This window comes from Uranotaenia lowii, chromosome 2 (assembly GCF_029784155.1).
Source record: "Uranotaenia lowii strain MFRU-FL chromosome 2, ASM2978415v1, whole genome shotgun sequence".
Taxonomy (NCBI): domain Eukaryota; kingdom Metazoa; phylum Arthropoda; class Insecta; order Diptera; family Culicidae; genus Uranotaenia; species Uranotaenia lowii.
This window is the reverse complement of record NC_073692.1, coordinates 384,136,547-384,161,636: the sequence shown is the minus strand read 5'-3', so window position 1 is coordinate 384,161,636 and position 25,090 is coordinate 384,136,547. Positions and strand designations below refer to the sequence as shown.

General features: G+C 36.1%; 1 protein-coding gene across 3 annotated transcripts in view; it reads right to left on the bottom strand.

Moving 5' to 3' along the window:
• Positions 1 to 331: 331 nt before the first annotated feature.
• LOC129748338 (activated Cdc42 kinase Ack) overlaps positions 332 to 25,090 on the bottom strand; it is a 70,987-nt gene continuing 46,228 nt past the window's right edge. For 2 of the 3 annotated variants that reach the window (XM_055742901.1, XM_055742902.1), the window contains exons 2-6: positions 14,738 to 15,868; positions 14,501 to 14,674; positions 9,513 to 9,670; positions 7,492 to 9,445; positions 332 to 1,807 (exon numbers count right to left, since the gene is read on the bottom strand). In XM_055742901.1, coding sequence (XP_055598876.1) covers positions 1,714 to 1,807; positions 7,492 to 9,445; positions 9,513 to 9,670; positions 14,501 to 14,674; positions 14,738 to 15,846 — 3,489 coding nt within the window. In that variant the 5' untranslated portion in view covers positions 15,847 to 15,868 and the 3' untranslated portion in view covers positions 332 to 1,713. Of the gene's footprint in view, positions 1,808 to 7,491; positions 9,446 to 9,512; positions 9,671 to 14,500; positions 14,675 to 14,737; positions 15,869 to 19,343; positions 19,494 to 25,090 lie in introns of those variants that run through there. The other variant, XM_055742903.1, reaches the window with a different exon arrangement.

Below are 25,090 nucleotides of genomic sequence, written 5' to 3'. Positions count from 1 at the left end.
ATTTTATCTTTATTGTTATTTCACTCTGTTTTAATCATTTTTATTTTAGTCCCTCTTATTTTAGACCTTATCATTTTAATGTTGTTTTGAACGGATTATTAACGTTTATTTCTTTAAATTTATTTATTTAATTTATTTTTCATTATACTTGTCGGGATTTTTTTTCCTCTCTTGTTCCTTTTTTTATTTCAATCCTTATTATAGTGTTCTTCTTTTCTCATTTTCAAAAACTTCTATCACTCATCATAACACAGAAAATATAAGTATAAGCTTCTTCAAAACTCAAGCCAAATCAGGGATAGTGTTCGGATAGCAATCAAAATCAAACGAATTTGTTGACTAAACTGAGTAGTTAGTTAAAATATATTTCAATATTTCACATAAGTTTCTGTATGTAAAGATGATGTAAATATAGACTATACTGAACTGATTTGTAACCAAGTGCTATAGATTTCGGCAGGTTGTTTTTTTATTTGCTATTTTCTATAAGAGGCCTGCGTGCAACTCAGGCTTCGAGAAGAGATTTCGAGAGATTCTGATTTTCCCACCTCTCAGGTTGTACAGTAAACGTTTGCATTCCAATCGATAACATAGTAGATAGTTTAAACAATTCTTCTTCATTCAATTAGTTTAAACAAATACTGTTAAATAGACTATCTAATAATAACCAAAGCTCTAGCTAGATATGACGATTTTCTCGAGGGCAAATTTTAGTTGAACTATAAAAAATTTACTTTTTTCGGACCAAAAAAATCATTACCTTTTTATTTTTTGGATTGTTTGATCCATTCTACGATTTCAGATCATTTAAAGTAATGAATAATTGGATTTCAGATAATTGCTATAAAAAATCTTAAAAACCCCCCAAATTTTTTAAATTGATTCCGATTTAAGTCTCCAATAAGCATTCCTATTTTAACCTTCTATGAAGATTATTAATTTGACCTTTTTATTCCCCTGTAAAATGTAACGTTTAAAGACATTAGAAGGAGTTCACTCATAGAAAAAACCAAGAGCTTCTTCAAAAAATAAAAGGGTATAAATACTTTAATCAAAAACCCACCTAAGTTAATCGTCAATTAGCATCATTCATTTCCGACATTTGGCATTTCGATGACACCCCTGATTTATATCATTAAACTGAGTTTTAGTTTAATCTTCAATATCTTTTCGACTTGAACACTTCTATCATAGTAACGGACAAAAATAGAGAGCATATTTTTGAGAAGATCATTTCTTGTTCGAGCAAAGTATTGCCTAACAACCTGCAATTGATTTCTACTTTTGTTTTCTTCTGCCAGTTATGTAATAAAAATACAGTTCTACTGAAGGTTGCATCAAAGAGAAGCTCCATTAATTGAGTTTGATCACTATGTTGGAAGATGGATAGCAGTTCATGCGTTGGTTGGGGATCTTAAAATTGCTAATTGTTTTGTACACGATACAGTTAACTATTTCATCCATCTGCGCGTAATACTATTAAACAAATATTTACATTAAACTTACTGATAAAAAATAATAGTGCTCAATAACTTGAGCGGTACTTTAGTTTCTTTTTTCTTAAAAACAATAAATAAGCCTGCGAAAAAGCTTAGCAGAAAACTCATAAAATCGTTGTCATCCATTCCCGAGACTTTTACAGCTTTTACATTCAGGTAGTATGTTCGTGATGTTTAGTAGTAAGTGGGTGGTTTTTTTTCACATTCAATTCACTTAAGTTTCCAACAGGATCGATGCGGCCAGTTGGATGCTCCAACCAGTTTTATGTAGCGCCTCTTCGCATTTCAACCGATTCGCCAAGCCAAGTCTGCAAAAGAAAAAGAGACCGGTTAATAAATTGCCAAACGGTTAAAATTTATGGTACTTTTAAGTATCAGCATCTTCCAGGAAGTGTGACCGAACGAACGAACGTTGGAAAACCAATTCAATATTCCGTGTGCCATGCAAATGCACCAACCAAAGCCATTTCAAAAGTGACCGACCGGCAAATGGGCGAACATCATTATTACTTCTACATATCATCGATATCGCTTGAAAGTGCTTCTGGGGCTTTTTGGTAAGTGGACCTTCCCCGAGCAATTACCTACTATAATACTTACTGAAGATTGATTGAGCACGAGAATGGGCGATCAATAAAATAATGGTGATGATTTTGGGTTTTGGTGAAAGGCGCCAAAACGCCAATAAATGTTAAATTGATCAAATGTTCAATGGCCTTGGCGATGAACGAGGTTTTCAAATCAGAACACTAAATATCAATTTCATTTTCCGGTTCGTATGATTTCTACGAAAAGGTGAACGTGCCTAATCGCACTGGAAAAGTACATTTGTTTTTAATGTCAACATTACACATTTTTAATTACAATTTTCTGTCATGTTTGGCATTTTTGTAAATTTTGTCTTTTTCATTTGTGTCATTTTTGCAATTTTTATTATTTTTTATATATTTGTTATTTTTAACATTTTGTCATTTTTGCCGTTTTGCCGTTTTTGTCATTTTTGTCATTTTCTATCATTTCTGTCATTTTCTATCATTTCTGTCATTTTTGCCATTTTTGTCATTTTTGTCATTTTTGTCATTTTTGTCATTTTTGTCATTTTTGCCATTTTTGTCATTTTTGTCATTTTTGTCATTTTTGTCATTTTTGTCATTTTTGTCATTTTTGTCATTTTTGTCATTTTTGTCATTTTTGTCATTTTTGTCATTTTTGTCATTTTTGTCATTTTTGTCATTTTTGTCATTTTTGTCATTTTTGTCATTTTTGTCATTTTTGTCATTTTTGTCATTTTTGTCATTTTTGTCATTTTTGTCATTTTTGTCATTTTTGTCATTTTTGTCATTTTTGTCATTTTTGTCATTTTTGTCATTTTTGTTATTTTTGTTATTTTTGTCATTTTTGTTATTTTTGTCATTTTTGTCATTTCTGTCATTTCTGTCATCTTTGTCATTTTCTGTCATTTTTGTCATTTTTGTAATTTTTGTAACTTTTGTAATTTTTGTCATTTTTGTCATTTTTGTCATTTTTGTCATTTTTGTCATTTTTGTCATTTTTGTCATTTTTGTCATTTTTGTCATTTTTGTCATTTTTGTCATTTTTGTCATTTTTGTCATTTTTGTCATTTTTGTCATTTTTGTCATTTTTGTCATTTTTGTCATTTTTGTCATTTTTGTCATTTTTGTCATTTTTGTCATTTTTGTCATTTTTGTCATTTTTGTCATTTTTGTCATTTTTGTCATTTTTGTCATTTTTGTCATTTTTGTCATTTTTGTCATTTTTGTCATTTTTGTCATTTTTGTCATTTTTGTCATTTTTGTCATTTTTGTCATTTTTGTCATTTTTGTCATTTTTGTCATTTTTGTCATTTTTGTCATTTTTGTCATTTTTGTCATTTTTGTCATTTTTGTCATTTTTGTCATTTTTGTCATTTTTGTCATTTTTGTCATTTTTGTCATTTTTGTCATTTTTGTCATTTTTGTCATTTTTGTCATTTTTGTCATTTTTGTCATCTTTGTCATTTTTGTCATTTTTGTCATTTTTGTCATTTTTGTCATTTTTGTCATTTTTGTCATTTTTGTCATTTTTGTCATTTTTGTCATTTTTGTCATTTTTGTCATTTTTGTCATTTTTGTCATTTTTGTCATTTTTGTCATTTTTGTCATTTTTGTCATTTTTGTCATTTTTGTCATTTTTGTCATTTTTGTCATTTTTGTCATTTTTGTCATTTTTGTCATTTTTGTCATTTGTGTCATTTTTGTCATTTTTGTCATTTTTGTCATTTTTGTCATTTTTGTCATTTTTGTCATTTTTGTCATTTTTGTCATTTTTGTCATTTTTGTCATTTTTGTCATTTTTGTCATTTTTGTCATTTTTGTCAGTTTTGTCAGTTTTGTCAGTTTTGTCAGTTTTGTCATTTTTGTCATTTTTGTCATTTTTGTCATTTTTGTCATTTTTGTCATTTTTGTCATTTTTGTCATTTTTGTCATTTTTGTCATTTTTGTCATTTTTGTCATTTTTGTTATTTTTGTTATTTTTGTCATTTTTGTCATTTCTGTCATTTCTGTCATCTTTGTCATTTTCTGTCATTTTTGTCATTTTTGTCATTTTTGTAACTTTTGTAATTTTTGTAATTTTTGTCATTTTTGTCATTTTTGTCATTTTTGTCATTTTTGTCATTTTTGTCATTTTTGTCATTTTTGTCATTTTTGTCATTTTTGTCATTTTTGTCATTTTTGTCATTTTTGTCATTTTTGTCATTTTTGTCATTTTTGTCATTTTTGTCATTTTTGTCATTTTTGTCATTTTTGTCATTTTTGTCATTTTTGTCATTTTTGTCATTTTTGTCATTTTTGTCATTTTTGTCATTTTTGTCATTTTTGTCATTTTTGTCATTTTTGTCATTTTTGTCATTTTTGTCATTTTTGTCATTTTTGTCATTTTTGTCATTTTTGTCATTTTTGTCATTTTTGTCATTTTTGTCATTTTTGTCATTTTTGTCATTTTTGTCATTTTTGTCATTTTTGTCATTTTTGTCATTTTTGTCATTTTTGTCATTTTTGTCATTTTTGTCATTTTTGTCATTTTTGTCATTTTTGTCATTTTTGTCATTTTTGTCATTTTTGTCATTTTTGTCATTTTTGTCATTTTTGTCATTTTTGTCATTTTTGTCATTTTTGTCATTTTTGTCATTTTTGTCATTTTTGTCATTTTTGTCATTTTTGTCATTTTTGTCATTTTTGTCATTTTTGTCATTTTTGTCATTTTTGTCATTTTTGTCATTTTTGTCATTTTTGTCATTTTTGTCATTTTTGTCATTTTTGTCATTTTTGTCATTTTTGTCATTTTTGTCATTTTTGTCATTTTTGTCATTTTTGTCATTTTTGTCATTTTTGTCATTTTTGTCATTTTTGTCATTTTTGTCATTTTTGTCATTTTTGTCATTTTTGTCATTTTTGTCATTTTTGTCATTTTTGTCATTTTTGTCATTTTTGTCATTTTTGTCATTTTTGTCATTTTTGTCATTTTTGTCATTTTTGTCATTTTTGTCATTTTTGTCATTTTTGTCATTTTTGTCATTTTTGTCATTTTTGTCATTTTTGTCATTTTTGTCATTTTTGTCATTTTTGTCATTTTTGTCATTTTTGTCATTTTTGTCATTTTTGTCATTTTTGTCATTTTTGTCATTTTTGTCATTTTTGTCATTTTTGTCATTTTTGTCATTTTTGTCATTTTTGTCATTTTTGTCATTTTTGTCATTTGTGTCATTTGTGTCATTTGTGTCATTTTTGTCATTTTTGTCATTTTTGTCATTTTTGTCATTTTTGTCATTTTTGTCATTTTTGTCATTTTTGTCATTTTTGTCATTTTTGTCATTTTTGTCATTTTTGTCATTTTTGTCATTTTTGTCATTTTTGTCATTTTTGTCATTTTTGTCATTTTTGTCATTTTTGTCATTTTTGTCATTTTTGTCATTTTTGTCATTTTTGTCATTTTTGTCATTTTTGTCATTTTTGTCATTTTTGTCATTTTTGTCATTTTTGTCATTTTTGTCATTTTTGTCATTTTTGTCATTTTTGTCATTTTTGTCATTTTTGTCATTTTTGTCATTTTTGTCATTTTTGTCATTTTTGTCATTTTTGTCATTTTTGTCATTTTTGTCATTTTTGTCATTTTTGTCATTTTTGTCATTTTTGTCATTTTTGTCATTTTTGTCATTTTTGTCATTTTTGTCATTTTTGTCATTTTTGTCATTTGTGTCATTTTTGTCATTTTTGTCATTTTTGTCATTTTTGTCATTTTTGTCATTTTTGTCATTTTTGTCATTTTTGTCATTTTTGTCATTTTTGTCATTTTTGTCATTTTTGTCATTTTTGTCATTTTTGTCATTTTTGTCATTTTTGTCATTTTTGTCATTTTTGTCATTTTTGTCATTTTTGTCATTTTTGTCATTTTTGTCATTTTTGTCATTTTTGTCATTTTTGTCATTTTTGTCATTTTTGTCATTTTTGTCATTTTTGTCATTTTTGTCATTTTTGTCATTTTTGTCATTTTTGTCATTTTTGTCATTTTTGTCATTTTTGTCATTTTTGTCATTTTTGTCATTTTTGTCATTTTTGTCATTTTTGTCATTTTTGTCATTTTTGTCATTATTGTCATTTTTGTCATTTTTGTCATTTTTGTCATTTTTGTCATTTTTGTCATTTTTGTCATTTTTGTCATTTTTGTCATTTTTGTCATTTTTGTCATTTTTGTCATTTTTGTCATTTTTGTCATTTTTGTCATTTTTGTCATTTTTGTCATTTTTGTCATTTTTGTCATTTTTGTCATTTTTGTCATTTTTGTCATTTTTGTCATTGTTGTCATTTTTGTCTCTCTCTCCGTTCTCCTCTCTCCTCTCTCCTCTCTCCTCTCTCCTCTCTCCTCTCTCCTCTCTCCTCTCTCCTCTCTCCTCTCTCCTCTCTCCTCTCTCCTCTCTCCTCTCTCCTCTCTCCTCTCTCCTCTCTCCTCTCTCCTCTCTCCTCTCTTCTCTCTCCTCTCTCCTCTCTCCTCTCTCCTCTCTCCTCTCTCCTCTCTCCTCTCTCCTCTCTCCTCTCTCCTCTCTCCTCTCTCCTCTCTCCTCTCTCATCTCCCTTCTCCACTCTCATCTCTCCTCTCCCACCTCTCATCTCTCCTCTCCCACCTCTCATCTCTCCTCTCCCACCTCTCATCTCTCCTCTCCCACCTCTCATCTCTCCTCTCCCACCTCTCAGCTCTCCTCTCCCACCTCTCAGCTCTCCTCTCCCACCTCTCATCTCTCCTCTCCCACCTCTCATCTCTCCCACCTCTCATCTCTCCTCTCCCACCTCTCATCTCTCCCACCTCTCATCTCTCCTCTCCTACCTCTCATCTCTCCCACCTCTCATCTGTCCTCTCCCACCTCTTATCTTTCCTCTCCCACCTCTCATCTTTCCTCTTTCCTCTCTCCTCTCTCATCTTTCCTCTCTCCTCTCTCATCTTTCCTCTTTCCTCTCTCATCTTTCCTCTCTCCTCTCTCATCTTTCCTCTCTCCTCTCTCATCTTTCCTCTCCCCTCTCTCATCTTTCCTCTTTCTTCTCTCATCTTTCCTCTCTCTTCTCTCATCTTTCCTCTCTCCTCTCTCATCTTTCCTCTATCCTCTCTCATCTTTCCTCTCTCCTCTCTCATCTTTCCTCTCTCCTCTCTCATCTTTCCTCTCTCCTCTCTCATCTTTCCTCTCTCCTCTCTCATCTCTCTTTTCTCATTGGTCCCTTTTTCCTTTCCCTTTTCTCATTTTTCTTTCCCCTTTTCTCTTTTTTCCCTTTTCCCTTTTTTCTTTTCCCTTTTCCATATTTCTTCTCGTTTACCTTTTCCATTTCTCTTTTCTCCTCTATTCTCTTCTCCCTTCTTCCTTCTCCCTTCTTCCTTCTCCCTTCTTCCTTCTCCCTTCTCCCATCAATGCTACATAAGGTTTATTTTTCAACTGCTACACACTCACCTACAAAGCCGCTCTATCTTGAAGTGCCGAATGGCCATGTTATGATCCCAGCCAACGGCCACCAGTGCTTCCCGGGCTTCCGGTTCACTGGCATCGGTTCCCAGCTCAGCCATCAGTGCGGTCACCTGTTGATCCTGCTGAGCAAGCCTATCCAACCTTCGCTGGATCTGCTGAGCCGAGAGGGGTGCCGTAGGTGCTGGTCTCGTCGGTCTAAGGAATTCATCGTTTGTTACTTCATCGTAAATGGCTCCTGCAACAGGGAGCTGGCTATTGACATTGTTGTATATTTGCTGTTGTTGCTGCTGCTGGGGAACCCTCTCGTAATAGACAGACGGTGTGGCTGCAACTGTATCGTAGATGTCACTTCCGACGGTGGAGTAGATGTCGTTGCCATTGTAAACGCTGTTATAAATATTTTGGGCCGGTTGTGTTTTTGAAGGAACTGAAGTCACCGATTGAGACTGAGCGGCTTGTTGCTGGAGCTGTTGAGCTACCAAGTTGATGGCCGTCACATTCGGTGTAGATCCGTAGTGGCGGGTATCGTTCTGAATGCGAGACATTGGACGATTGGACACTGCGACGTAGTTGTGCGTTTTCTGGGGAGACTGGGCGGAAGCATTTCCGTAAACGATTTCATTTCCAGTTGGAGTAGTATTTCGTTCCATCCACATCTGTGTTACCAAACTGTTGGTATCGGATGGTGGCACATTGTTCTGTTTCTTAGGCGAAATCATTGAAGCCGTACTTTCGTAATTGCGCTGCTGGACCAAATTTTCATTGGTAGATCCTACGCTGCTGTTAGCGTAAGTTTGTAGCAAGTTAGCATTCATATTTTTATTGGATACAGATTCATGGTTGCTTCCGTAAGCGCTAGTGCTTTCGTACTTTGAAAGCGAACTCATGAGACTAGAGATGTGATTCACTGAACTGTCCTTAGCATTTGCCTTGGCCGCGTATGTTTGCGAGTTGTTCAAACTGTTTGATTGATTTTTATAAATATCTTTTTCCAGTTCCGCAAGGAACGATTTGTCTATTTTTTTAGGAGTAACGCCTAAATTACTTTGATCGCTTTCTAAAGTTAAATTACTAAGATTAACCTCTAAAGAATCATTCGTTCCTATACCAGTGCTTCCATACGAACTACCAGAGGTATTTCCGGTACTATTCATGGAAGCTATCATGGAATTGGATAATTCTTCCAAATCACTTACTTTTCCATAGTTGGAATTGATTTTGGATATAGCGCCTCTACTAACATTCCCATAAACTGGTCCACAAGCTCCCGCGTCTGCCTCCTCCAGTGTCTGTTGTCTTTTTATGGAAGCCATCAGTTCCCGGGCACTTACAACACTGGACGGGCCACTCTCATAATCAGAAGTAGCATTTTGTTGAAATTGATTCGGAGAAACTTTGTTCTCTATTTGGAATACTGTTTTCGTGTCGAACGGATCTGATTCACCCACATCAACCGCTATGTTCATGGTATTCGTATACTTAGGAGGCATCTGATAAGGAGGGGGTTGCAAGCGGGCTGTTTGTTGTTCGAACTCTTGATCATCGAACATCGACGGTTCCTGTTCCGTATTGTGGCTCAACGTTGGGACATCTATCGGTTCATCTAGAATACTGGTAAATTGTCGACAAGAGGGGCTTGGGGCTGAAAATGATCCATTCGAACTAGAATCTTCTCCCGGTGAGGACAAATCAATGAGGATACCCTCAGCCGAATCAGACCCATGTGCAGGAAGACTCTGAGGCTGGGGAGGTCGAAGAGGGCGATTTTTTGCATCTTTCACCAGCTGATTCTGCTGTTGCATTCTCATTTTGTGATTATTTTCATTGACCAGTTTGTTGTAAGCAAACTGTTTGTGAGCATTACTTTTGCGCTCCTTGGCATACTGTTCCGAGATACATTTACCCCTCCTGTCCGCATTTGAGTTATCCTTGTTTTTGCCTGGAAATGGAAACAGTTTTTGTTATGAAACTCTATTATTTTGAATTTTACAGAATAGAATACGCACTTCTCAGCTTAACTTCGCCATTCATTTCCAAAGTCCCTGGATTTCCCCATGACGTACCGAAGGCCGTACCATGGGCTGTATGCCGGAATGAATCATGCAAGGGACGACTGATGGTGCTTGTGCCGCCTCGATGTTTAGCAGCATCTACTGCGACGTTTCTGTGAACAAAATATAAATTGTTTTATTCATAGTTCAAAGTTTTTGTAGACTGAGAAACTAAATCTAATTTTAAATTTTATTCACAGCTCTCCGGTAATTCTTATTAAGTACTTACTTATAGTTATAAACAAAGCAATTTTCTTTACTTACTTATCTATTAATTCCCGACATAATTTATGATAACTCACACTTTTCTGAAGGTTAGTAATTTCATCTGCCTTCATGCTCTTCAGCTCTTCACAAAAGTTCTTCATCCGAGATTAACGATGAGAGATTCCAGGATGAACATTTGTACATTTTAGACCGCTACAAGCTTTGTATGGAGATTTCAAATTCTTAAATTTTTACACCTCCCATAACTTTTTTTGGTTGCTTTTGCTGCCAGAAATTGCATTACAAATCTTGGAAGCAATCCATCAAGTATTCAAGTCTATTAGCGCAAAGACTTTTGATTTTGTATGGAAATTTGAATGAGAAAACAAAATTTTTTGCTACAAAAATTACAGAAATGTACTGAAAGTTCCAAAAATTTAACTTTGGATAAAAAATGTTCCTTGATTCTTGCAGTACAATTCATTAGAACAAAGCACAAACCTAACTCGTACCCCAGAAAAGATATTGGATTTTATACAATTTTTTATTTAATTTTATTTTTTTAATTATTGCGTTTTTGACTGCTTATTTGAAAGCTGTGATACCGTAGGTTGAGAATAAAAAATCTCAGAAAACTGCTCTGCATAGCCCGGGAATTTATTGATTTATATAACCTTTGCACAAACTTTTTCATGAAATCATTAAAAGCACTAGCAAGCAAAGTCTGCCATTTTTAAATACTTTTCAATGGATTCAGATTTTTTTTTATATTGAAATGGTTATAACTTTTTTTATTAAATGCTTATCTGCTTGTCATGGTAGCAAAAAATGAAGCTTAAGAATAGTTAACACCAAAAGTCCAAATGAGTCCAAATAGGTCATATGGCAGAACGTTATCCAATCGAAAACTGTTCGACTCAAAGGACGCAGGGCCAAATATGGCTGTTACACCATTTTGTCGTTAGGTCGGATGTACGCTATGCCGATTAGGCAATCACTGGCACTAGACTGCTTTTTTTTATTAGTTGATTACCCAGGTGGTAAATCCCGGTTTACGGATTGTATTCCAAGGCACGGCGAGCCACCGCGTACCCCCAGTTTGTTACTCTGGGTCCATGGGTACAATAGGAAGACTCATGATATACCTACTCTGTGTATACCTCTTACTCCCTAAACTTCACCAAGGGCCGCAGACCTAGTACCCACCTCGAACTGTTTAACACACTATGCTTCAATAGTGGGAAGTCTATTCGCGCTAGTGCGTTCCAAGGCAATACTCATTGACGAGATCACTTTCAACAAAACCTCTCATCCTTACGACTCGACGTCCGAATATTCCTCTAGCAATTTGAGAACCAATATATCCTCGCAGTGACTCGAGATTCCCACATAAACCTCTCTTCTTCGCGACTCTCGTGATCTCTCCTCAAAAAACTCGAGATCCGACCCCTCCTCGCAACGACTCGAGGTTGACCTCTCCTCTGCACTATTCAAGGCCCGATTTCTCCTCAAGCGACTCGAGATCTGACCTCTTCTCGTAATGACTCGAGGTGACCACTTATACCCTTCCTCTTGTTGATTAAAGGCCTGATCTCTCCTTTTACGACTCGAGACCCTACCTCTTATCATAAAGACTCGGGGTTGACCTCACAAACCTCTCCTCCTGAAGATTCGAGGCCTGACCTCTCCTCTAACGACTCGAAGCCCGACCTCTTATCTCCAAGATTCGATGTTTGCAACCATAGTGCTCGTCGTATTGGCGGTCGAGGGCAACTTATCCTAAACTCGTGCCTGTCACAGCACACGCGCGGGTCTTAACGCAACGACTCGGATGATTCCCGACGAAGACGTCATCCTACTCCGACTTGAATGGCTCACCCGACGTCGAGAGCCACTCTGCCCGTGTGTATTCCCCGATCGTGAAATAACCTTTTCCCAACGATTTCCACTGCGGAGAAGGTATAGTCTTATCCCCGCAGCTTCGATCGATGGGAACCGCCCTATTCGGATACTCCCCACGGTGCACCCACGGTATCCGCTACGCAGTAGATGTTGCTTCATCTCTGTAGCATCAAACCGTGGGGTCTGACGCACACTACTCGGCAGTCCCCCGTCGTGGGGTTAGTCAACTCCGACCGTTTGTCCGGTCTTCTTTATCCCTTTGGCTGGCAACCTTAGAATTTTCGGCCCGCGGCTTCTTCTGCCCGTCGTGTGCCAGATCGAGAGCAGCTTGTCCTGGATTCGCAATTGTCACGGCACACATTCGGGACTTTGAACGCTACGACTCGGATGTTTTCCGACAGTGACGACATCCTACACAGACTCTACCCGTGGATATCCCCCGACAGTGGTTAACCCCGTTACTACGAAGTCCGCTACGAGGAAGGTAGTCTTATCCCCGCAATTTCCCCCTTTGGAAGCGGCACTACTCGGATACCCCTCCCCCCTCCCCCCCCCCCCTCCAGCGTTGGGATATCCTACAGATGTTCGCCGGCGCACCCAAGACCTTCGCGACGCAGAAGATGATGACTTATCTTTGTAGCTCAAATGATCCCCGTCGATGGAGTACACCGTTCTGCAGGGTAGTCATGATCCGGGTGAACCCATCGCTGACCGCATGCCAAGTGTTGGAGTCCGTACACATCCTCTGCACCGCGTTGTTTGCTGTCGTGTCGGGCCCGCAGATGGAGTATTTTGATACGTACCGTCGCAAACATCGGACAGGCAAACACCGCGTGTTCAGGTGTTTCCTGTTCTTCACCTCAATCTGGGCAATATGGCGAGGCCACATATCCAAACCGGAAGTGGTACTTCATGAAGCATCCATGACCAGTCAGAAACTGCGTCATATGGAATTCCACTTCACCGTGTCTTCTCCTGATCCAGCTCCCGATGTGCGGGATCAGACGATGGGTTCACCTTCCTTTCGCTGAGCTGTCCCTCAGCTGCTGCCAGTTGAACGTCGAGTCCTAATTAGCGAGATCTCGTACGTTGGGCATGTATTTATTGTCATAGCAATAGACATCATCCTCTAGCAAAACCGAGATGGGCATAAAGCCCGTTTCTACGCAGGCGGCTTCGAATGAGATGGTCCGGTATCCACTGATAACCCGCAGGTGCATCAGCCGCTGAACTATGCTAAGTCTCTGCAGGTTACATTGTCTTCCCAGGGCCTGCCTCTAGGCCGCTACTCCGTACCGCAAGATTGACGTGATAACGCTTGACAGTATCCTCCTCTTGCTACCGCGGATTGCCGAGGAGCCCGACATCATCCGTGTGACTGCGGCCGTGGCCACGTAATCGACATGACTCGTGCAGCTGAGTCTGTCGTCGATCATCACCCCTAGGAACTTTATTGAGCGTTTGGATACGATATCACACGGCCCAACTGCAATGGTACCTGTTTGGAGTGAGATCAGGTTTATGATCAGCACCATCTCGGTTATGTGGTTGGCTAGACGCAGGCACTTGGAGTGCATCCAGCTTTCCACTGCCTGGATAGCTACTGTGGCAAGTAGCTGTACCTCCGCTGCACTATGGGGTTTGATAATATTCAAATTAAATTTTCTCCTTAGAATGAAATTCTACATCAATTCCCAATACATCGTTTGAAAGCTTATTTTCTAAGCTTCCTTTCGAAATATTTTTCATTTTTACACGCTTAACAAAAAAGTGTTAAAAATGAATAATTTTATAATTTACTCAAAAGGTTTAAACATTTTGGTGTCTAAGAAAAAAGCCTTACGTTTCCCAAAACTTTTTTTGTCTTTTAAACATAACTTAGGGTCTAATAATTCGAATGCAAGAAAAAAAAGTTGCATTTTTGCAGTTGCAACCTTACTCTAGAGTCGGTTCTGAATCAACTTCTTCGAGACCTTACCCACTGTGTCCAGTAAAAAGATCGGCTGGTACGCCGATGGGTCTCCTGGAGGCTTACCCGTTTTTTGCGGAAGGACTAGATTCTGCCGCTTCCACGTATCAGAGAACACCCGATCCGTCACATATCGTTGTAATCCTATCAATATGGAACTGTTTTGCCGTACAGTATATTCTCCAGCAAATCTGGAAGCAAACAAGAGAACAAACGCACAAAATGTGCTTTTTCCTGCTATTAAGCTGGCCTTACATTACACCAAATTTGTACAAATGCGATGAAATTCTGTCGCTGCGAATACGATTTGCATCGTGTATGGCACTGCTTGAATGAACGCGCAGTCGGTTTGAGTAAAATCGATCGGGATCAACATGTTTTGTCCAAACAACCCTCTGTAGCATGGTGTATGGTACGGCCTGTTCAGATTTCAGGCCATTTGCTCAGCCCCAGCCGGAGTGGAGCAACCAACCGCGCGCAGGATGTCTTCAGAAGGGATGAATTATCTACACAGGATGAAAATCTCAGTGAAGGGGAGGGGGGGGGCGGTTGTGATAGGGTGCTCGCTTTGTCGATCTCAATTCCACAAAAGTGGTTGCAAACAGGAACACGTCTCAAGGTCTTCTGTACCATTCTGAATCATGAGAAAGCGTATTTTGGACGGGAATACTTTTACGACTTCCCATATCTCGTGGTACGATCTGGTTCAAATTCGCATGTGAACTACTGGTTAACGTAATCCACATTCTACCCTGAACTTAACCCTATCCAAATTTATTGACTTCAGTGTAGGAGATGCTGCCAAAATTATTTTGTGGAGATCACCGTATCTAGTTATTATATTTTAGTTCGCTTCAGTACTTACCGAGGGAAAGTGCCAATATCGAACGTCCGTTGGTTTTGACCTTTGATAAACTGCAGACCCGGGCGGTCATCTATGATGGCTAGCGTATCGCCCTGTTCGATGATCAGCCGCGACTCTGCCTCGTAATTCATGACCGCCCGGAAGATGGGAATGGGCGCCCCCATAAGAAATTCCCTAAAAGATGAGAAAGTAAATTAATTCTAATTTGAAAAGTTTTACTTTAAGACTTTTAATTACTTGATGGCGGCAAAGGTGGGTCGTTCCGCTGGAGTTTTATCCCAGCACTGTAGCATCAGCTGATAAACATCCGGTGGGCATGCATCTGGATGGTGTAGTCGTTCACCTTCACGATCGATTTTCCTCAAAATCTGTGAACCATTAAGACCGACCCAAGGATCCTCTCCAAAGGTGAACATTTCCCACAAAGTCACCGCAAACATCCAGGTATCCGAGGCATGGCTGAACTGCCGGTATCGTAATGACTCCGGTGCACACCAAGGGAACGGGACCTTCTTGTGCTCGGTCATCACGTAGCAATCCTCTTGTTGGGGAAGCGCTCTCATCAAACCAAAATCTCCAATTTTGATTTTGTTTCCTGAAGCTAGCAGGACGTTTCGACAGGCAAGATCCCGGTGCAAAAATCTTTTGCTTTCCAGGTAGGCCATCCCGGTTGCTACTTGGACGGCCCAGTTCCAGATGGTAGCTAATGAGGTATTTTTACATTGCTTTCTCAGAGTATCAAGTAAGGAACCGTTCGCTGCAAGTTCGGTGACCATCATCATCGGTTGCGAAAGTACAACTCCGTACAATCGGACCAAATTAGTATGGTTGAGTGCATGCATGGCTTGGACTTCTTTGAAGAAATCTTCGATAACACCTGGCTGTGCCAGGGTATCTGCTTTGAGGATTTTAACCGCCACCTGGACAAGTTGTCCACCGGGAGCATTCCATTCTCCTCGTCTAACAACTCCAAACGAGCCGTCTCCTAGCTTGACTGACATTGTGACATCTTTCTCGTGAATCAGACACGTCAAAGCCAGTGCCGATGGTTCCTCGCTTTCCCGGGTTGGCTTCTTGTGGGGCTGCTGTTTGCCCCCACCGATTAGCTTCGAGAGAATGTTTCGCCGCCACTGTTGGGCTTTCTTCTTTTTCACAGCCTCTAGAAGCCGCCGGATGCCGGGCTTACCCAAACCAATCTTCACCAAATCATCAACCTGGACGTAGTCGAAATGTGCCAACCGGGTAATCTGCAGCTCGTCCCGTATCCGCGGCAAAAACTGTTCCAGCTGAACGTCCGATAGCAGTTCCTCCAACCAAACCGTGTCAGGGTCGGCCAGGGAAGCCATCTCGTGTTTGTATCTCCTCAGTCTGTAATAAGAACGAAGAAAAAAAAACGAAGGAAAGTTAGTGCATAAATATTTGATTTGAACCAAAACGCGCAACAGAAAGTCATAAGAGAAAAAAAAAACCAGCGGCACACTTCCGTTGTTCTTGAGAGCGTCTGGTTGTTGTTATCAGAGGAGCCAAGCACTATACTAGCAATTTGCGGGTAAATTGAATTGAGAATATGCGATGCGAGATCTGCTGGATACCAGCGTTGGTTCTGAGCAGAAGTGGGTAGGTATGCACTGTACATAAACATGGAACGAGCTAGCGGGGAGCAACGATAATTTGTGGGAATTGATTATTTATCACGGTTTACTGCCGACCATATTCCTTTTGGAGGAATTTCAGCAATCTAGTGGTAGTTTACAACAGGTCGTTTTAGCTCCAGTCAGGCAAAAATTAATTTTTATTATTTTTCGTAGAAAAACAAGACATTCATATTCAGAATTCAGGCGCAGAAGTATAAATTCGAAAACCAGAGTTTAGAACTTTCAATTGGAACAGAAACATTTAAAAATCCTGAATCAAAATTTGAGAATCAAAATCTCAGATTTTACAATTCAAGTTTCAAATTACCTCAAATAAGATTACGAATTTATAACAGAACACAAATTCTCTTAGGAAGGTAGGCAGATGCTATTTTTTAAGTTATAAATATAACAAATTATATGTGAAATATACGTATAGTAACGAAAATGTTTGCTACGTAGAGAAGGAATTTAAGCTCGATCACTATAGTTTCAGAGTCCCGTATCTTGCAGACTTGGAAAAATAATCAAAATGAAAACTTTTTTAATTTTATTCTCAGAAATCAAAATTTATTTTTAATATTCTACAGTTTTGCAAAAAAAAAGTGCTGAAATTTCTTGATTTTTTCACCTGATTTTGAAAGATTTCTCAAATTTGATACAGATACAGAAAAAAATTAACGCATTTCAAGATACAAAGCATGAACAAATTTTGCACAGTTCCTTCAAAATCATTCAAAGTTCGTTCGAAATTTTGACCAGTTTTTCTGAATAGATGAGTAATGGGCAAAAAAAGAGTGGAAATTGAAGAAAAAGGTTACAGTCACCTTCAACTATCGATTAGACGAAGTATTTAGTTGGGAAGGCTGAGAATACCATAACTGCAAAAACTGTGCGTTTACTGAAGGAGATTATTTTATTTCATAAATTATCATAAGTTTATTTTTTTTTGCTCAGAAAGTATTTTGATTAAACGAATTATTTTAAAGATACACGCATTCATGACAATTCCATTACTAAATGAACTTAGCTTCACTTGAACGAATTTCTCGTATACTAAACCACTGATTCTGATTATCAATATTCATTAAATTTGTCTTCATTAGAAAAATATTTGTAAATTAAACTCAAGTTGTTCCTATATCGATCTTTTCGGTCTGGTCGAACGCCGACCATTCTAACCTTCAAACTTTAGTACATTTTCAATTTTACAAAATGAAATTCATGTTATTCTGACTTTGGTCGTCGAAATATTCCCCAATTATCCAAATATTCATAACACAGATATGATTGTTTAAGTTTGAAAACTTTTCGGTTTTACATCGGTAAAAAAAAAACTGGGAACCATGTAGATGCCCACGAGGTGATCCGTGCGAAAGTGTTTTTCTTTTCAACTCTGTTCCAATATATCCAATAAACCGATTTCTGATCCTTTTCATGTAAGACATTATCCTGAAAATTTACTACTGATAAATTTAGCTTAAAATAATTTTTATTCAAATAAGCCAATAAGGTGGGAGTTTGAACAGAAAAAAAAAACTTTAAAACAACGTTTAATAAGCGGTCTTCAATGTAGGAAGGACCCTAAAATAGTGCTACTTGATCATTGACCGGCCATTAGAGTTTAAAAATTTAACGCAAAGTCTGCATTAGCTTACGGAACGTTTTAACCAGTTATAACATATATTTTGGTCTACGTCTTTAGAATGTAATAGTTGAACGTTATCATAGATTTGCTAAGAAAATTTGACAGTTGCAGCTGTTTTGTCCATGGGAAAAATGACCTCTGGCATAAATTTGAATCCTCACGGCAAAAAAATTCTTAAAACAAACGGAATCGAAAACACGAGTAGTCTTATTTTTCACAAGTGTAATTCGAAGATGTGATTTTCAAATCCGTTTGATGTAATTTTAGTTTTTTTTTCAAGGTTTTATTAATGACACTTTACCATCTTTGTGGCATTCGTGAATTCATGTTATTTTAGTCTTTTTTCAAAAAGCGAATAGAAATAAATTGTATTGCTATAATTTTACATTCCGTGATCAAGCGGCTAATAACGAGGCGTAGATCCAGCATTTCCAAAATCTTTCAAGAGCTGTTAGGTTTATAAAATGTGATGTTGAATACAGAATGCTGTTCTTCTTCTTCTTCTTCTTCGTTTTAATGTTTTGGCCAGAGAATGCTACTAAATAACACCACTGTACTAAGAATGCTGTTGAAATTAATCAGTTTTCTCTCTCAATTGCAGCAAGATCAGATTTTTTGCAGTGGCAGTGATTTTTCGGAGAAATTACTACGCATAGAAAAACTTAAAGTTACATAGTTCTATTGAAAATGATATTTTTTCATTTTTTTTTTTATTTTCGTCAAAAGTATTACAAATGATTCGGCAACTCTAAACTTTCTTCCATGTTCAAAAATTTCCATAATCATTTCAACATGGTCACTTTAAGAATGTCTACTAAATTCTAAACCCTTTTTCCATTCTTTCACATCCATAACAAATTCTTGCTTGTAAAATTAAAAATTTCTAAATTGTTTTTAAATAAAGACAGACATTCAATCTTTAAAAATTAAATGACTTGATTGAAATTTTAAGTTTAAATTTCCACATTTTTCAACAAATGCGAAATGATTGAATTTTCAAACGATTGAAATTTTCTTATTTTTTAATTTCTAAATATTCAAATTTCCTAAAATATCTAATTTTGAAATATATAACAACTTTAAAAAAAATCATCTTGAAACTGTCAAATTTTAAAATGTTTATTAATTCTACATTTGAAATAAGGTTTCAAGAACTACTAGCAACTCATCGCAAATCCAACGAATTTATATTCCATGAATTTATAACTTATAAAGTCTCCTAATTTTTTCTTAGATTTTGAATTCCAAAATCTGCAGGAGACGGCGTCACAGTATGTCTTATTTCATAATTCAAACAAAATCAAATTATCCAAATTTTCAACCAGTCAAATTATCAAATGTTTAAATTTTTATAGAATTTCTGGTTTTTATTAATATCCCAAGTAACCAAAAGTCACATAGCTACTTAATCTTGTACGTTTTAAGTTCACATTTTGCTGAGTAAAAGGTACTCGAGAGAAATAAAATCTGTTTTCCTTAAGTGCTTTATTTGGACTTCTGAACGAACATAAAAAGTCTGAACAAGTAGCATATAACATATTTGTGCGTTCTAAGTACCTACCTTAAAATGTCCTGATATCAATTCGGCTTATCGTGCTTCGTTACGAACTTCTTGCGAACTATTTGATTGCATGTGGAACTCCTTACGAACTTTTTGGTTCCATGTTGAACTTCTTACGAACTTTTTGGTTCCATGCGGAACTTCTATGGAACTTCAATGCGAATTGAGTTATGTCAAAATTTTCAAATAGTTTGTTTACATTCTCTTAGAAAATTTATTACCGTCGCCGGCTATTGGAAAAAAATGGAATGAGGAAAGAACATTACATAAGTAAGTACATAAGAAAATAATATTAGGAGAATATTTTACTAATTAAAAGTTTAATTTCAGCACCAGCTTTCCTTGAACCAGAGTTGTCAAACGCAAACCCTTTAGTTTTGGAACATCAAAGAACCTTTCTTAATTGGCAACAGTTCGATCTATCATGTTCATTCAAAAGTTTTCCCAAAAAAAGTTGCTTTATTCCTACATCGATGGTGAATTGGACAAAAATAAGTGGAGGGAGAAACATAAATAAAGTTAAAATTATTTGGGAAATGCATATTAATCAGAGATTGTATATTATTACGTTATAAATTCGAATCACATATAAATATTCACTATCAGACTACATTTCATAGTTTTTTACGTTTTCCGCATTAGTAAAAACATAGTTATTCCGATTCTTCTTATTTCCCTTTTCAATGAATGTAACTCTCACAGCAACATTAACTACACATCCAGTACCTAGTACATTCGAACAAACATCAAAGGCAGATTATTTCTACGGGTCGATGGATCCTTAGGAAATGTGGGTCGATTTTGCTCATTATTTTTCCATGTTGAATGCGACGATTTGCCGTAAAAATCGAACAATTTTGATAATTTTCTTAAATTTTGTTTTCTGGTATCAGCCAATCTAAAATGTACATAAAATGTGTTTTAATTTAGGAAAATATTTAAAAAAAACCAAAAACAAATTACAACTTCCTCCTGTAGACTCTGTTTCTGCAGTTCTTTAAAATTGGATTGTATTTTAACAGAAATTGCAGCGGCTTGTTCACGGTTCACATATTTTGTAGGTATATTCCTTTTTTGAACTGCAAATAAACTTTATACAATGAGATACAATTGTCACAAAAAAGAATTCAGTTCGTGCACTTACGTTCAAATTTAAATGTTGCGGATACGACTCACACGGACATTATCAATTCATGGTGTGCAAAATTGATGGCAAGGATAATTTATTTCGTACGGCAGCCCTCGTTTCACAACTTTTGTTTTTACTTTTAGAAGCTGATTGTTTACTATTTTTCATCCGGCCTACTTTTAAAAGGATAACCCGTAAATTATTTCAAATAGATGTTACCACTGAGTCAGAAAACGGCCATTGTTCAAAGGTAACGTGCTCAGCTTTCATTCCACAGGTTCAGGTTCAAATCTCCATGCAGGAAAATTTTTCAAGTAAGTTTAAAATTGTTGAAAATAGAAACAAATATAAATAATAAATAAATAAAGATTAAAGATAATCATAATTAAAAGTATAAAACGACTTTGGAACGCTTTATTTTTGCAAGATTTTTTTTAAAGTTTCATTTGAAGCTGAATAGCCTTCTACTCAGCTTTGTTTATGGAACTTGAAAGAATCAATAAGAACTTAAAATTTCAGCTGAGTAGAACGCTATAAAGCCTTCAATCAGGGCTGAGTAAGCTTAGACCATTCTATGGAACTTTTGGTTACTTGGGATTCTATGGAACTTTTGGTTACTTGGGATATCTGTTGCAATGTTTTTCGATAATATTCTCTGCGTAACGAACAAACACTGTCCTAACCAAGCTAAATTTGAGTCAATTTCGAATGTTGCTTCAATCCCCTTTTTTTCTTCACCATTCATCTTAATTGCCACAGCACTTAGATTTTCACAAAATTTAATTATTTGACACCTTCCTCTCAGGTGAGATTTTGTATAACCGTTCTAATTATTGAAGGTCAAATTATACAACAAAACCAGATCTTCACTATCGGAGTCCACATCTTTCATGGTTGATCAAAACTTTCTGTTAACACTTATTAATAGCCATATTAGGAATTGATCTACGCTTGTTCACTGATAGTTTAGCTTGTGTTTGTAAAATATTCTTCTTAATATTCGGTTTTCAAACGATTTTTTCATAGCGGTGCAGTTCAGATAATAAGGGAACCTCTTAAAGAACCTTTGGAACACAAACCATCTCCAAAGTTGTTGAGTTTGATAGCTTTAAAGCTGACTTTGTTTTGCTCAACTTTTCGGATTTGTCAGAATTGGCTTAAAATGCCAAGAAAATGGCTTTACTCCAAAATAGCTGCGAACGAAATGAAACTCATTGAATGAAAGAAATCGCTACATAACGTTGAGCATTCCTCCTCCAACCTTGTTATCTTTTCTATTATATATGATTTTAATCGCCATAATTTTTATGATTCTAATTTTAAGTGGCATGCTCGGCTGAATGAAAGCTAGAGAGAATTTTATTTTTATAGAAATATGAGAGAAAGGTGGATAAACAGGCATTAGTGCGCCAATAGGAGAAAGCTTGATAGGTGTTGAAATTTTAGGCTAGAGGGCATTTTGATGAAAAGCTCCCATGAATTGGGAGGCGAAACGAATGGCGTCCAAAATTCTATAGAAATTGCATTTTCAGGTTCATGCCTGAGATAATGTACCTCGCGTAACTTTTGATGCCATCGATTGAACTTTTCAAAAACTGCAGACATGCTAACTCTATATTTCAACAATCTATCTGCCAAATTTCAATAAAAAGCATAGCGTAGTTTTTAAGATAATGCAGTTGGAATGGTAAAAGTTCAAAAAGCCCGATTTTCGTAGAATTGCTGTATCTAAGGCCACACAATTTTTAGAAAGCTCAAATTTTGTGATATAACAGTGTGATAGTTAATCTGCCTTACGCAGAAAATTTGATCAAAAAATATCATCAGAATAAAAAGTTATGGAAGTTCAAAGTCAAACTGAGAGTGCGCGTGCTTCCAATTTCTATACAATTATGAACGGCTTTACCACACCATTTGCTAAAAAAGTGTATTCGAACTTATTGAACACCCTGTAGCTCAAATATTCGGTTAGCCGAATATTCTGCTTTTAAGGGCTTTGGGTGGTATTCGGCCGACCTAATATTCGGTACATCTCTAGTGAATACTATAAAGTTTTTTTTATTTATTGTTGTCACTAAGTCATAAAAAAACTTATTTTGTTGATGGAAATAAAAAATTTCGAATAAGTTTGTTTTTGTTTAAATTATTTATTTAAAGCTAAAAATCGTGTTTTTACATTGCATGGTAAACTAACTAGCCTATCCTAACTCATATCTAACTGCCATGCTCAAAACTTGGTCAACAAATATTTGAAAACACACCAAACTCCGTTTTGAATTGCTTTCTATTATTTTACCTCACTTCCCTCAATTCTCTTTTAAAAACATACTAACTAGGATCGGCCACCCTCAAATTGTATGAAATCGCTTTCGTTACCAACCATAATGCTGCCTTAAGTTTTTTACAATTGTTTGGAATAACTTTTTGTAAGATATTTTCAATGTCATTGATTTTTAATTTTAGACGATTTTTTATTATACTTTCGCACCATTTCCAAACTGAATTAGCATTTTTACATGATTTTAAACGATGCATATTATCATCTATGGAGCCACATATTTCACAAATTACTGATTTCAATTTTCAAACTACCAACATGTACATTTCTAATTTTCTTTTATTTGGTATCAAGTAATTTACAAAAGAATAAACTAATGAGCGATCTTGGAAAGAAATGAGTTTATAATTTAAATTTTCCTATACATTTTTCCATTCAACTGACATTTTATTTTCTATATCGGGTTTTATTTGCATTTTATCTAAAAAATAATTATATAGAGCATTAGTTGTGGGTTTGGATTTAAATGTTGGTTCAACATCTACGATGAGGATTCGAAATTGAAACCAAGGATTCAGGATCAGGATTAAGTGTCAAAATTCATAGTCAGGGTCAGGACAGAACGTCTGGGATCAGGATCCATGATCATGGGCAAGGCTAATGATCAGACATCATGATTGATGATGAATTGTGGGATCAGGATCCAGGGTCCAGGATCAAGACTAAGTCGATATTCAATTTCTAGTATCAGGATCAGGATCAAATCAGTGTTTATGATCAGTAGAATTGTTACCCGAAATAAAAATCAATCCTCCTTTATCAAAATCTAAGTAAAGTTGATTTCTGTTTAGTTTCAAAATGTAACCGTTCCAAATAAACTTTCCTGAAAAGAAAAATTGCGAATAAGTTTATTCAAAGCGAAAATGGATCTGAAATCATGATCAAACATTAACATTTTCCAAATTTCCGTTTGCAATTCTTAGGATATTTCGCACTACCCACCCACACCCAATTTCAAATCGATTAGAGCTTACACTAAACATTCGCGTAAAACAGCTTGCATATCGATGTTTGGCTAATTCCCTACGCGCGCCATGTACAACTAACTAGGCCCATATTATCATGCTATTAACAACATCGCTAAACCTCGTTGATTCAATGACCAGCAACCAACTAGCCAAGAAGAGCGACTGGGCCACTTCCCTCGACAGCATATCCAATTACCTATGTTATGCTTGTATGTATATCAGTGCGATATGGTTGTATTTTAAAGCTTTGGAGCTCTATAGACTAAAGTATCAAATGATAAAATTAATTCAGCAAACGGGAAGAACCAAAAGAAAGAGAAAAAACGCGGAACATCTTTTGGCATTCACCAAAATTTCACTCCTCAAACTAACCAGGAAAGTTTTGGATTTCGAAAGGTTTCCAACGAAAACACCCCTTGGTCCTATTAACATCGGAACAGCAAACGACGACTCTATTTTGGAGAAGAGAAGAAAAGAATTCGTTTGACGGATTTTGTGTATTCTGTTTCAAAAAAAATCCCGCGAACACCCAGCTGGCGGTGCTGATCTTGTGAACTCGTTTCACCGAATCGTTTCTCGCAATTCCGACCGCCCGCCCGGGTGGCCGCCTCGAAATGCTGACGATTGATGGTGAATTATAGCGTAGCAGCAACGCTGGCTGGCAACCTTTGATCTGCCTTAGATTTTTGTTTGGCAAGATTTGGCATCGTAAACTTCAACACGACACCCGGCAAACTTCATTCACTGGCTTTTCCATTTATCTCTCCCACGAAACGGGCTGCCAGTCACCACCCATCACAGCCACAACAGCCTCGTTTGTGAGATAATTGTAATAGGGAGGCAATTAAATTGGAACAGTTTTATTGTTTTCGTTGGAGCGTTTCTTCCCCAAGAAGGAATACAATGTGTGCAGTAAGAAGCGGGAACAAACAGTTCCGATCCGATTTTTTTTTCTTAACCATCTAAACATTTGACGAAAGGCTGCCACTGATAATGAGAGTGAATCATACGTAACCGGATGAAACGATTAAGCTGTAGGTACATCATATCGAGTAGACGGTTATTGTACGAATCATAAGTCTATACTAACAGGAATTTTCATTACAAATTTTCGAATACACTGCACAGCGGTTTAAAACTCGAAAAACGTTATCATGGGCTTTTTGAAGGTCTAATTGTCAACAAAGCTTTATGGTATGTTCTACAATTTTACAATTGTACATTTTTTCCTGATCAATTCACCTATCAGTGGATAATTTTTCTATTTTTTGTATTTATCATTTTACCACAATGACGTCTTCAAAAAAGTTGT